Source organism: Onychomys torridus, chromosome 4, assembly GCF_903995425.1.
Source record: "Onychomys torridus chromosome 4, mOncTor1.1, whole genome shotgun sequence".
In the NCBI taxonomy this organism is placed as follows: Eukaryota; Metazoa; Chordata; class Mammalia; order Rodentia; family Cricetidae; genus Onychomys; species Onychomys torridus.
Genome location: NC_050446.1, coordinates 101,243,891 through 101,256,731, shown reverse-complemented (window position 1 = coordinate 101,256,731; position 12,841 = coordinate 101,243,891). Strand labels below are relative to the sequence as shown.

The following is a 12,841-nucleotide window of genomic DNA, read 5'->3' as shown; positions in this document are numbered from 1 at the left end:
GAAACTTACTAAGAAATGCAGACAGGGTCACTAGCAATAAAGTGTGATGAATGCATTGATAATGGCAAAGTGTCATGGCGCCTAGGGATGGGACATCTAGGGCCAAGGATTCAGGCAAGTCAATGGGTGATTTGGAGAAGGGATTCTAGAAACTGTTAAATCTCACTTAAGGGGGTGGAGAGATGGTCAGAGGTTAAGAGCACCAACTGCTCTTCCAAAGGTCCGGATTTCAATTCCCAGCAACCACATGGTGGCTCACAACCATCTGTAATGAGATCTGGCACCCTCTTCTGTATACATAATAAATAAATAAGTCTTAAAAAAAAATCTATTAAAAAAATCTCACTTAAAACTGGGCTATAGCGGTGGTGGCGCACACCTATAACCAGCACTTGGGAGGCAGAGGCAGGCAGATCTTTGTGAGTTCAAGGCCAGCCTGGGCTACCAAGTGAGTTCCAGGAAAGGTGCAAAGCTACACAGAGAAACCCTGTCTCAAAAAAACAAAACAAAACAAACAAAAAAAGCAAAAAAACAAAAAACAAAACTGGGCTATATGTTCATCTTAAAGGAACCATATCTTCAGAAGTTCCAAGCGAAGAAAGCTGGTACGTTCTGGGAACTGAATGGAGCTTGGGGGAGTTCTAGTGTTGAGTATGGATGAAGGACATTTTCTTAGTTATGGTTCCTATTGCCGATGAGCAACTCTTAGAAGGAAACAATTTATGGCTGGCTTACAGTTTCAAAGGTTTAGTCCATTATCGTCATGGTGAGAAGCATGGCAGTGTGTAAGCAGACATGGCGCTGGAGAAGGAGCTGAGAGTTTTACATCTTGATCCGCAGGCAGCAGGAGACTGCCACACTGGGCATAGCTTAAGCATAGGAGACCTCAAAGCCCACCCCCAAAATGACACACTTCTTCCAGCAAGGCTACACTTTCTACAACAAGGCCACGCCTCCTAGTAGTGCAGTCCCTCTGGGCCAAGCATTCAAACACATGAGTCTTTAGGGCCATTCCTATTCAAAACACCACACGAGGGTAGTAAACTTCCTTTTGTCTTCTGTAGAGGGATGGTTAGTCTGCTAAATGATGCTCTCAGCAGTTCCTAGCTTCCTTTTTCTCACTATTTTTATGTATTTCATTTATAATTTCTTGTAAAAAAAAATCTTTTTCTGGCTGTATATTAATATTCACTGGGTGGTAGTGGTGGTGCACACCTTTAATATCAGTAGTTGGCAGAGGCAGAGGCAGGTGAATCCCTGAGTTTGAGGCCAGCCTGGTCTACAGAGTTCCAGGACAGCCAAAGCTGTACAGAGAAATCTTGTCTAAAAAAAAAAAAAAAAAAAAAAAAAGAAAAGAAAAGAAAAGAAAAAACTATTATATTTGCTGTCATTATTTATTATTTATTTTTACCCAGATATTTCTTCTTAAGGGGTTTTCTGGGAAATGGTAAAATGGACATGAAAAGATGTTCATTACAGCACATCTGGTCTTCTTTGTTCTGCTTAGTGAATATAAGTTAATGTCATTAGCAGTTAATGTTCCAAAAGTCTGTCTATAGACTTTTACTTCAGTAATTTCTTTCTGTGTGTTTTAATGACAAAGTAATATATATTTATTTATTGGTTAGTTTTGGGTCTCCTTAAGACAGGGCCTTACTCGGAAACCCAGGCTGTTTTAAACTCAAATGTAGTGCCTGATAACCTTGGACTTCAGTAGTCCTTCCTCCTACCTGACCCTCCTGCATACTGTGATTATAAAATTCTGGCACCATTCCTCAGATTGTGTTTGTATTTTTAATTAAAAAATTTTTAAGATGTATTTATGCTCAATGGGGAGGTACCTGCAGAGGCTAGAAGATCCCTTGAAGGAGAGTTTACAGGTTCATACTTAGGAACCAAATTCAGGGTCCTCTAGAAGAACAAGTGCTCTTAACCACTGATCCATATTTCCAGCCCTCATTTTTTTTATTTTTCAAACAAGACATACAAAGCAGGGCTGGAGAGATAGTTCAGAGTGTGCATTGATCTTCTGAAGGGCCACAGCTCACTTCCCAGCACTGTGATCCAGGGAGCTCACAACTGCCCGTAACTCTAATTCTGGGGAATCAATCCTACACAGCTCAAAGGGTTCCTGCTCTCTTGTGCACATATCCACATACAGATCTATAGTTAGAGTTTTCCTGCCTGGCCCACAATCAGGAAAAATCTCTCTCACCCGCCAGTCCCACAGTCACTCAGACCCAACCAAGAAAGCATACAGAGACTTATATTGTTTACAAACTATATGTCCGTGGCAGGCTTCTTGTTATCTACTTTTTTATCTTAAATTAACCCATTTCTATAAATCTATTCTTTGCCACGTGGCTCGTGGCTTACCAGTACCTTACATCTTGTCCTGGCTGCGGCTGGCAGTATCTCTCTCCTCTGCCTTCCTGTTCCCAGCCTTCTCCTCTTCCTTGTCCCGCCTACCCTATCCTTCCTGTCTGGCTACTGGCCAATCAGCACTTTATTTATTTTAACCAATCGGAGCAACACACTTGACATACAGAACATCCCATAGCACTTCCCCTTTTCTTTTTTTTAAAAAGCAAGGTTTTAATTTTTATATAGTAAAATTTCAGATAATAAAACAATTATCAAGCAAGAATTACAGTTACAACATTAAAGAAGATATCCTATCTATCTTATATTTATGAGCTTAAGGTTTTATATCTAACTTATCTTTTATCATATGGCCAATCAGCACTTTATTTTAACCAATCGGAGCAACACATTTGACATACAGAACATCCCACAGCACAGATCCATTATTAAAGATAAAATAAATCTTAAAAAATATACAGGAGCTAGAGAGATAGCTTAATGGTTGGGAACACTTGCTGTTCCTGCAGAGGACCTGAGTATAGTTCCCAGGAACCATGTGATGTCTCACAATTGTCCTTAACTCCAGTTCCAGAGGATCCAACCTGTAAACATACAGGTAAAACACTCATACGTACAAAATAAAAAGAAATAAATACTTTTTAGAAAGAAAAACAAGTGTCTCAAATCAAGCAGAAGGCCCTTTTAAGCTACCCTAACCCTCTCCCAGTCTTTCAGGAGGGACAGCTACCTTGAGCAATTCCAACTCTTTTTATGCTATCTCACACTGGAGTTAGTTGATTATTTTAGAATTGCTGTATACATAGAAGCATTGATGCTGCATTTCTTTGGAGATCTATTCCTTCTATGTTTCTGTAGTTTCTTCTAGCGTTTTATTTTCTCTTTCTATTATGCTGTTGAGAGGGGATGGTGGTTGATCTTGAAGGAATTCCACCAGTGAGTACTCATGCTTGTCATAAGCATATGATGTTCTGCACTGGACCATCCAAGTTTCTTTCTTTCTTTTTTCCAAGATTCTGAGACAGGGTTTCTCTCTGTAGCCTTGGCTGCCCTAGGACTTGGTTTGTAGACTAAGGCTGTCCTTGGAGTTACAGAGACCGGCCTGCCTCTGTCCTCCCAGTTGCTGGGATAAAGGTGTGCTCTGTGTTAGACATACCTAGTCCAAAATCCACAGTGTTGTGAGATCTGAAATCAGAGGTGTGCTGGTTTGAATGAGAATGGCCCATAGGTGCTGTGCTTGAGTGCTTCATCCCTAATTGATGGAACTGTTTGGGAAGGTTTGGGAGGTGTGGCTTTGTTGGAGGTGTGTCACTGGAGCCAGGCAGTTAGCTCTCCCTCTGCCTCCTACCATGAATCAAGATGGAGCTCTCAGCTGTTGGTGTTACCATGCCTTTGCTCCAATCCTCTGAAACTGTAAGCCCAGTTAAATACTTTCTTTTGAAAGTTGCCTGGGTTGTCACAGCAAAAGAAAAGGAACTCATACAGAAGTGGAGTCATCATGCCACAAGTAGAAAAATCCCTCACCTGAATTGATGTGATGAGTCACAGTCAAAATACAAGTGCACTAAAAATAATGTGTAAAATTACTTCTGGCTCTGTGTATGAGTTGTATGCAAAATACAAGTTAGTTTCATGTTTGCATCCTATCCTCAAAATCATCTCTCTATGGATAGGAAAATAGACCAAAATTTTTCAAAATCTGAAACATTTTCAGTCCCAAGTATTTCACATGAGGGAATCTTAACTTGCAGTTAAATTAAGGAACAAAGGGTAGGACTTCCCACTGGAGACTTGTTCAGGGGGTGTTGGGAGCAGGCACAAAGCGATTGAGCCTGCAGCCTCACACATGCCAAGCAGTCGCTGTACATTTAGCCATACCCTATTTTTACTGGCCCTGGTGGCCCTGGTGGCCCTGGTGGCATAAGGTGCAGACGACACTGAGTGCTGTAGTACTTGACTGGAATTTTTCACCCTCTTTTGTAAATTCCTCGCAAATGAAGTAAGATTTTTCTGCAGTTTGATTAAAATATGAATTTGGAAAAGTCAGTTACAAATTCTTTTCTGTAGCTTCAAGGCCAGTTCAGTTTCTCTTCTGGGTATTTCTAGAGCCCCAGTATTCAGTTCTGACCTCACTTGAAGCCATAGTTCTAACTAATGGGGAGGGAATAAATGATTGTTTTTCCTTAGAGATAAAATGAAGTAGAGCGTAGCATTTGTGAGGCGGTGTTTCGTCTCGATAGTAAATCAAGTGGAGTAAGGTCCGTGCAGTAACTACAAACAAGCCGTTTACTCTGATGCTCTCAGCTTGTTGACGTCCCGGGAACAGTGTGTCTGTTAATGTCACTAGTACTTGTAATTATTTTTAGAAGTCACAAGCTGTAAGTCACGAGTCGGGATACAAAGCTGCTTACAGTAACTGCTTGAGGACCAGGAGCTCCAGTTACTCAGGTTAATTTTTTAGGCAGTTTCCAGAGATCAATTCTAACCAAGTAGAGCTTTGAAAATGCCAGATTAGCTGGCCCAGTTTCAAATGACAACTTTTCAAACAGATTGCCTATTTACAAATGTGAAATACTGGTTTTGCTAGTTAATTTTATTTGTTGTTTTGATTTGTTGAGTTTTTAAATTCTTGACCTTTTTGTTTGTTCTGTGTATTTCTCTATTGTTGTTGCTGAAATCTTAAGAGAATAGGATGTAGAAATGGTAACTTTTCAATTAGTAGACTTTGAAATTGTTTTGTTGTTTAGCTTTGTTTTATGGAACACAGGGAGAGTGTCTCACTATACAGTCTAGGCTGCCCGAAATTCAGACCTCCTCCTGCCTCAACTTCCTGCATGCTAGGATCACAGCCATGTACTACCATGACTGATATATTAATTATATATCTATATTTAGGGCTGGGATTATAGAGCCCGATGTGATACCTAAGAATTAGGAAAGCAGAAGCCTGTTATAAAGCTGGGTACGTAGCGCTTACTCCTTAGGATGGTTGCCAGATGCACAGACCACAGAGAAGAAAAGTGTTGTGTCTTCCCCACCCCCTACCATCCTGTCTCATGCTGCTCCAGGTCTCCCACAGCTCTGGCCTTCTGTCAGAAGAAAGGGACCCTAAATGTATCTCTATATGTATGTCTATAATTTTAATGTGATTAAAATTAACTATTCCACAACTTTGCCTTATGTCTCATGTTGTGGAATGCTTTATGTTACCTATCTTGATTGGCTTTTATCTGTTTTTAAAATCGTTTAAGTTTATTGTGTATTTTTGTGATGCTGTAAAAAGAACTTAGGGCTCCCATATGCTTGGCAATCCCTTTATATCCTCATCCTTTGAATTTTTTTTTTCCAGGAACTCAGGGCTCCCAGATGCTAAGCAATCCATTTATATCCCCATCCTGTGAATTTTTTTTTCCTAGAAGCGTTATGAACATGGAACTGCCTTAATCTAGGTGTTATCTTTGACAGGTAAAGGGCCAAATAAATGGCTATGGTCTTTGCTGGCCGTGGTTGCTGACAGGTGGGCTTCACTCCAAGTGTCCCCATTGGTTGAGGTGCCTGTCAGCTGAAAGCCTCAGCTCAGAGGCACTCTTATTTGGCAAGTCCAGAAATTCCATGTGCAATAATCCCTCCTTAAAAAAAAAGGGACATTTGTATTTCTGGCCTTTCCATCTTCTTATTCTTAGTAATGAAGAAAGAAAAACATATATAATGATACTGAGATCTAGTCATTAACTGGTCTAAAAGTCGTTGACAATTTTTACAAAGAGATCACTTTTTTTTTTTTTTAATTTTACATTATCAGCCACGGATTCCACTGTCCTCCCTCCTCCCACCCACCCCCCATTCCCACCTTCTCCAAGGCAAGGACTTCCCTGGGGATTCAGCTCAGCCTGGTAGATTCAGTTGAGGCAGGTCCAGTCCCCTCCTCCATTCACCCAGGCTGAGCAAAATGTCCCCGCATAGGCCCCAGGCTCCAAAAAGCCAGCTATTGCAGAGATCACATTTTTTATTTTTAAGTAATTTTATCTGAAGAACAGGGTAAAAAGATTTGAAATATTTAAGCACTTCCTTTTCTGCATTTCCAAATATTCAAATCATTTTTTATAGATTATGGGTAGAATTGAAGTTAAAAATATTCACTTGTAATGCCTTTAAAACATTCTGTTAGTGAATCCGCTTTGATTGTTTTCAAGTATTTTATAAGTATTCTTGTTTGCATTTTTTGATTTTCAAGACAGGGTTTCTCTGTGTAGTTTTGGAGCCTGTTCTGGATCTCGCTCTGTAGACCAGGCTGGCCTCGAACTCACAGAGATCCATCTGGCTCTGCTGGGATTTAAAGGCGTGTGCCGCCACCACCACCACCGCCACCCAGCTAATATTTTCAAACATTTGTGTAGCATTCTTTTATTTGCTTGAGTGGTTGTGGTGGGGTTTTTGTTGGTTTTGTTTGCTTGTTCTGAGAGGCATGTGAGTGTGTGTGTATGCCTGTGTGTCTCGAATAGATTTGCTGTGTAGCCCTGGCTTGCCTAGAACTTGCTGTGTAGACCAGCTTGGTCTGAAACTGTATAGAGAGCTGACTTCCTCTGCCTCTGAAGTGCTGGAATTCAGGGCAGCTTCCTATACTGTTCTACACAGTCTTAAGAAGGTTCAGAGTTGCACAGCCAACAGTCATTTCCACACTAACTCTGGAACATTTCAGTTTTCCACTTACACAAGGGCTCGCTGCCTTGTACAGTCTTCTTTTGAAGCGAAGTTTCCACTGCTACAAAGGGCAGTATTCACACTGGGAAACAGAGATAAATGGAAGACCCAGAAAATGCAGTATTCATATGGGCCGCAAGTCTTAGAATTCCTCCTTCTGAGAAGTTAAACACGATGTTGACCTAGACAGTGTTGCAGAAGGGATGCTTGGCTCCATAAGGCCCTCGATTTTTAAAGTTTATTTTTACTACTTTTAATTAAGTGTATGTATGTGGGCCTATACACGTGAGTGCAGGCATGATGCCAGAGGCAAAGGCTCTCCCTGGGGCTAGAGTTAGATGCAGTTGTGATCTCACCGGAGTGGGTGCTGGGGACCAGACTGAGAGCAGTGCTCTTAATCTCTGAGCCATCTCGCTCTTGCCCCGAGATTACTCTCTTTCGGTTTTGAGATAAGGTCTCTATGTAACTGGCTGTCCTGCAACCTACTGTGTAGACAAGTCTGGTTTCGAACTCACAGAGATTGGCCTGCCTCTGCCTCCTTAGTGCTAGGATTTTTTTTTTTTTTTAAGGTGCGTAGGGTGGCTGAGGAGATAGCTCAGTTGGATCTCGAGGGGAGGGAAGCAGGGAGGAAGTGGGGGAAAAGAGGAAGGGAAAATAGAGGAAGGGGATCAGGATATATCATATGAGAAAAGAATATTTTCTTTTTTCTTGGCTTTTTGAGACAAGGTTTCTCTGTGTAGCTTTGGAGCCTGTCCTGGAACTCATGCTATAGCCCAGGCTGGCCTCAAACTCACAGAGGTGTACCTGCCTCTGTCTCCTGAGTGCTGGGATTAAAGGTGTGTGCCACCACTGCCTGACAATCTACTTCCAATAAAGGGGGAAAGGGTGGGTGGGGAGATAGCTGAGCTGTAAAGTGCTTCCTGAACAGGTGTGAAGGTGTGAATTTGGATGCCTAGCACTCATTTAAAAGGCCGCTGAAAAGGGCTTGAGCTTGGCTCTTGCCTTTTTTTTTTTTTTTTTTCTTCCCAGAGCTGAGGACTTAACCCAGGGCCTTGCGCTTGCTAGGTGTGAGTTAAATGCACACCCCCACACTTGCCTTTTAATCCCAGCACTCTGGAGACAGAGGCATGTGGATCTCTGTTAGTTTCAGGCTACATAAGTGAGACTATCTCAAAAAAATCAAAGTAGGAAAAAGAAAAGAAAGCTAAGTGTGGATAGGTTGTTGAGACAGAAGGAACCCTGGAACTCTCTGGGCAACAGTGCTTGTCTAAGGTGGAAGGCAGCTAAGGAAGATAACCTCATCCATGTGCATATGTGTGCCTGTTCACCCATATGCACACACGCAAACACAAGCATCACACAAAGCCAGAATACTTTGCCAAATCAATGAAGACTGGAAGGCTGGTTTAACATCTGCATTTCCTGATATCTTTTATTTATGCCTAGGTGATGGACCACCTGGACTATTCAACAAATGAAGAGAGCCCAGTGTCTACTGATGGGCAGGCTGTGCAGCAGTGATTACGTGGACCTACAATGATGTGCTATTGATTTTTACAAATAGAATTGCCGACCGCCGCCGCCGCCACCGCCACCCTTTTTTGGTTTGTGGGTTTTTTGGGTTTTTGTTCTTTGTTTTTTTTTTTGTTTTGTTTTTTTGCTTTTTGAGACCGAGTCATGACTAGAGCTCACTGTCCTGCCTCTGTCTCCCAAATGTCTGGGACGATAGCTGGGCAGCACTGTGCCCAGCAAGTTTTAAATCAAAATTTGAACTAAAAATTGGAGACATCTGTGGTGATGTTTGTTAATCCATCTATTTTTATGAGCTGGTAAAATTCATCACTCATAGCAAAAATGCATTTTCTTTTAATTATGTTAAAGCTGTGCCTTCACAATCAATGAAAAATATAGGGTTTGTGTAGTTTCCAAATGTATTATATACATTATATTTTTCTAAAAAAGCCACCTTGACCCTCCCCTGTACTTTTCTTACTAAAACATTTCTCCAAAATATAAGCATAGATTGTTTATAATTATCAAAGCAAGTTTCTTGAGAAAATGTTTTCATCAAAGATTTATGCAAATCTTACCCCTCTGCAGGAGTCACTGCTTAAGGCTGTGAAAGAAGGAAGTTCAGCAGCAAAACTGGGGCTTTAGATCATGTAGAGGTTTAAAACCTACACAAGGGAATACATAGAAACACATCCCTTGATGGTTTAAATTTTTTCTTTACCTTGATTTTTATTTCATGTGTATGGGTGTTTTGCCTGTATACATGTCTGTCTGTGCACCATATTCAGGCCTGGTGCCTGTGGAGACCAGAAGAGGGTGTTGGATCCGTCAGGTCTGGAGTTACAGATGGCTGTGAGCTGCCATGTGGGTGCTGGGACTTGAACCCAGGTCCTCTGGAAGAGCAGCCAGTGCTCTTAGATGCTGAGCCATTTCTCCAGCCTTGTAGTTTTAAGTTTTTAAAAAATTGTAACCCTTTTTAAAACTTGATGAGCTAAATCACTTCAGGCTGCATATGTATTATATTAGACTATTTTTTAGATAGAAGGAAACGTAATATATAGAAATAATCATTAGAAGGATACAGAAACTGAATCTAGTTTATATCAGTACACCATTTACTTGAAGATAAGGATTAAACTTCTGTACTTAAGTTTTATTTTGGTTTTCTGATCTTTGAAATTTGATTCCATTAGATATTATAACTTATTGTTTGCCTCGACCATCCTGCCAATCTCCCCCTTGTCAGTTTCCAGTCCTTTTCCCTAAGTGAGCACTGCTGACCTTGGAGGGATGTGTGCTGTTCAGAGTACAGATGTACTTTTATTCGTCAGTTTTCTCACCTCCAAAATGAGTGGTTCGAGCAGTTATCACTCAGCTAACTTGCAACTTGAAAAAAAAATAATTTTCTTCTCATTCTTTGCAAAGTCTCAGGTGTTTTTCTAGAAATTAGAGGTGAAATTATCTTTCAAATTATTTTACTTTCATTAAAAATGTACCAAGTGACAAGTTGTTATAAAGCTCAGGATTTTGCATTTCTGTGTAAATAATGCACACGCTATGTGAACAAATCCAGTCTTTCATGTTAAGGCCAATTCAGCTTATTCAAAGGTAAAAACTAGTGCATTGAAAAAAATGGGTTAGACCTTTGATATTTGAACTAAAGTTCAATTTGATGCGTTTGTTTAATTGTTAACTTTTACGGAGTAAATGACAGGGAAGCTGTACCACAACTGCTTCTTCTTTCTACTGAGTTCAGGAGGGGGGGGGTCTTCTGTTTACAGCAAGTGAGCTATCTGATGAGAGACGATAAGTGCCATTTTATAATTCCAACTGTACTTTCACTTCCAATGTCAATAAAATGCTTGCCAAAATACAGCTGTTTTACTAACATCTGCATCCTCATTCAAGTCTGTGACAGTCAAAAGCACCAATTAATTTTATGAAGAATGTTAAAGAAAGTTAATCCTTTTAAAGCTATGTTGAAAGAACACAATTTCTCAAAAATAATTTAGTTTTATTAATTTGTAACTAATATTTCTTAAACTAAACCATTGCTCCAGGAAAAAAAAAAATTAACACATCTACAAATCTGAATTCTGACTTATTTGAAACAAAGTGTATTTTACCCAACCACTATGTTGTTGTGATTAAAGTCTTACATATAGGCTGGAGTATAGCTCAGTGTTGGAGTACTTGCCTCCCGTGTTCCAAGTGCCTACCCCAGCGCTGCTTGAGTAGCTTACTGAGTAGCTATAAATAACAAAAAGAATTTCCTAGAGTCTCTGTAGCCTTACTGCCAATTTCATATGTACTTAAACAACCCTCTTAGCAACACAGATGAAAATAGCTGCTTAGAGAAAATAAAATACACAAATACTGGGTCTTGGAAATAAAAATGAGTAGATACCAGAGATGAAAATTTGTCATCTCCTTCTCTCTTGACTACCTGACACCAATAACTTTTAAGAGGTAGGGAAGTTGGATTTTTTCCCCCCTTGAACACACTTTAAAAACAAAATATATTGTATTTATTAGCACATTGCAAAATATGTGCTAGAAAGTTCCATACTAGTGGTTTAGCAAATAGTAATCATTGATCTTAAATGCATTTTATTTTCTTCCAGCTTCTAAGTTTTGCTTTGAATTAGCAATTTCTTCATAGTAGAATGTACTTTAATACCCTTCCTTTCTTTCTTTCTTTCTTTCTTTTTTTTTTTTTTTTCTGGTTTTTCAAGACAGTGTTTCTCTGTAGCTTTGGAGGCTGTCCTGGATCTCCCTCTGTAGACCAGGCTGGCCTCAAACTCGCAGAGATCCACCTGCCTCTGCCTCCCGAGTGCTGGCATTACAGGCATGCGCCACCACCGCCCGGCTTTAATACCCTTTTGAAGGAAGATACTTTTGTTCTGTATGCTGCTGGCATTCATGTGTTTTAGTTACATGTGCAGACAGGTTCTAGTACAATGGCATATTTTTAATAAATACTAATGATCTTTCTAGTTTTCTTTGCTCTTTCAATGTCCACAGTTTTGTTTGTTTTGTTTTTCCAGACAGGGTTTCTCTGTGGAGCCCTGGCTGTCCTGGAATTCACAGAGATCCTCCTGCCTCTGCCTCTCGAGTACTTGGATTAAAGGCGTACGCCACCACCGCCCTGCCAATGTCCACATTTTTAAAGCTATTTTTTAAGTCAGGCTCTAATCCAGGGTTTTGCATGCTCTGAGCAAGTGCTGAACCACTGAGCAGCATGTCCAGCTCCTCAGTTTGTGCTTCAGGTGGAAGTGGAAATTATAGCTACACTTGATGAAAACATATCTAATCTTTTAAGCTGATTCTCTAGAACTTTGGCTTGATTCCAGTCCGTGAACTTTCAGAGCTGGGAGTTGTCTTCCTGGCTGATACTTCCAGTACTTAAAGAAGCTTTTGTAGTTTTCCATGAATAAGAAAAATAGGTTGAATCAACTCAAGGTTGCAGTACATGGCCAGTTGGCTACGTAGTGGTTTTGACTAGGCATTAAAAATATTATAAACAGCCGGGCGGTGGTGGAGCACACCTTTAGTCCCAGCACTCAGGAGGCAGAGCCAGGCAGATCTCTGAGTTCAAGGCCAGCCTGGTCTACAAAGCGAGTTCCAGGAAAGGTGCAAAGCTACACAGAGAAACCCTGTCTTGAAAAAACAAAACAACAAACAAAACAAAATATTATAAACAGCTTTGCTATTCCTTTGAGACGTACAATTTAAAAAGCACCTAAAGTCTGTCTGGGTAGCCTGCAACTTCCCAGTAGGACAAGTGAGTGTAAATTAAGTAGCCTTTGCCTCTTTTCCCCATTGTACCTTTTTAAGAGACATAATTGGATTTTTACTCCTTAGGTGATTGGTTTGTATATGGGACTCTTACTTTTTCTCTAATACTTTTCTATGGAAGTTAGTGTAAATTGATACTTTTATAACACTACTGGCCTTTACTTTTTATGGACCATGATTTAAGACTTACATTTTTGGAGTGTTAATTTTTCAGTCAGTTAAGCTGTCTTCATCATGTGCCAATTCTGATAAGAAAAACAACTTTTAGTGTATTGACTTTACTGCAGTGTTAAATAAATTCTATTTTAAAATAAAAAATTGAATTTGTTTTATTTTGTGTGGCAAAAGAAATCATCGAAAATGAACCAAAGGCACACTAGATTATGTCTATATATTATGGGCACTCACAAAAAAGAACAACATGAATTTTTATGATTGTTCAGGTTTG

The 12,841-nt window shown here is 40.1% G+C and overlaps 1 protein-coding gene across 2 annotated transcripts in view; it reads left to right on the top strand.

Moving 5' to 3' along the window:
• The window catches only part of Sppl2a (signal peptide peptidase like 2A), a 37,453-nt gene extending 28,747 nt beyond the window's left edge, over window positions 1-8,706 (top strand). For both annotated transcript variants that reach the window (XM_036186007.1, XM_036186008.1), the window contains one exon: window positions 8,530-8,706. In XM_036186007.1, coding sequence (XP_036041900.1) covers window positions 8,530-8,604 — 75 coding nt within the window. In that variant the 3' untranslated portion in view covers window positions 8,605-8,706. The remainder of the gene's footprint in view (window positions 1-8,529) is intronic.
• Window positions 8,707-12,841: the final 4,135 nt, after the last annotated feature.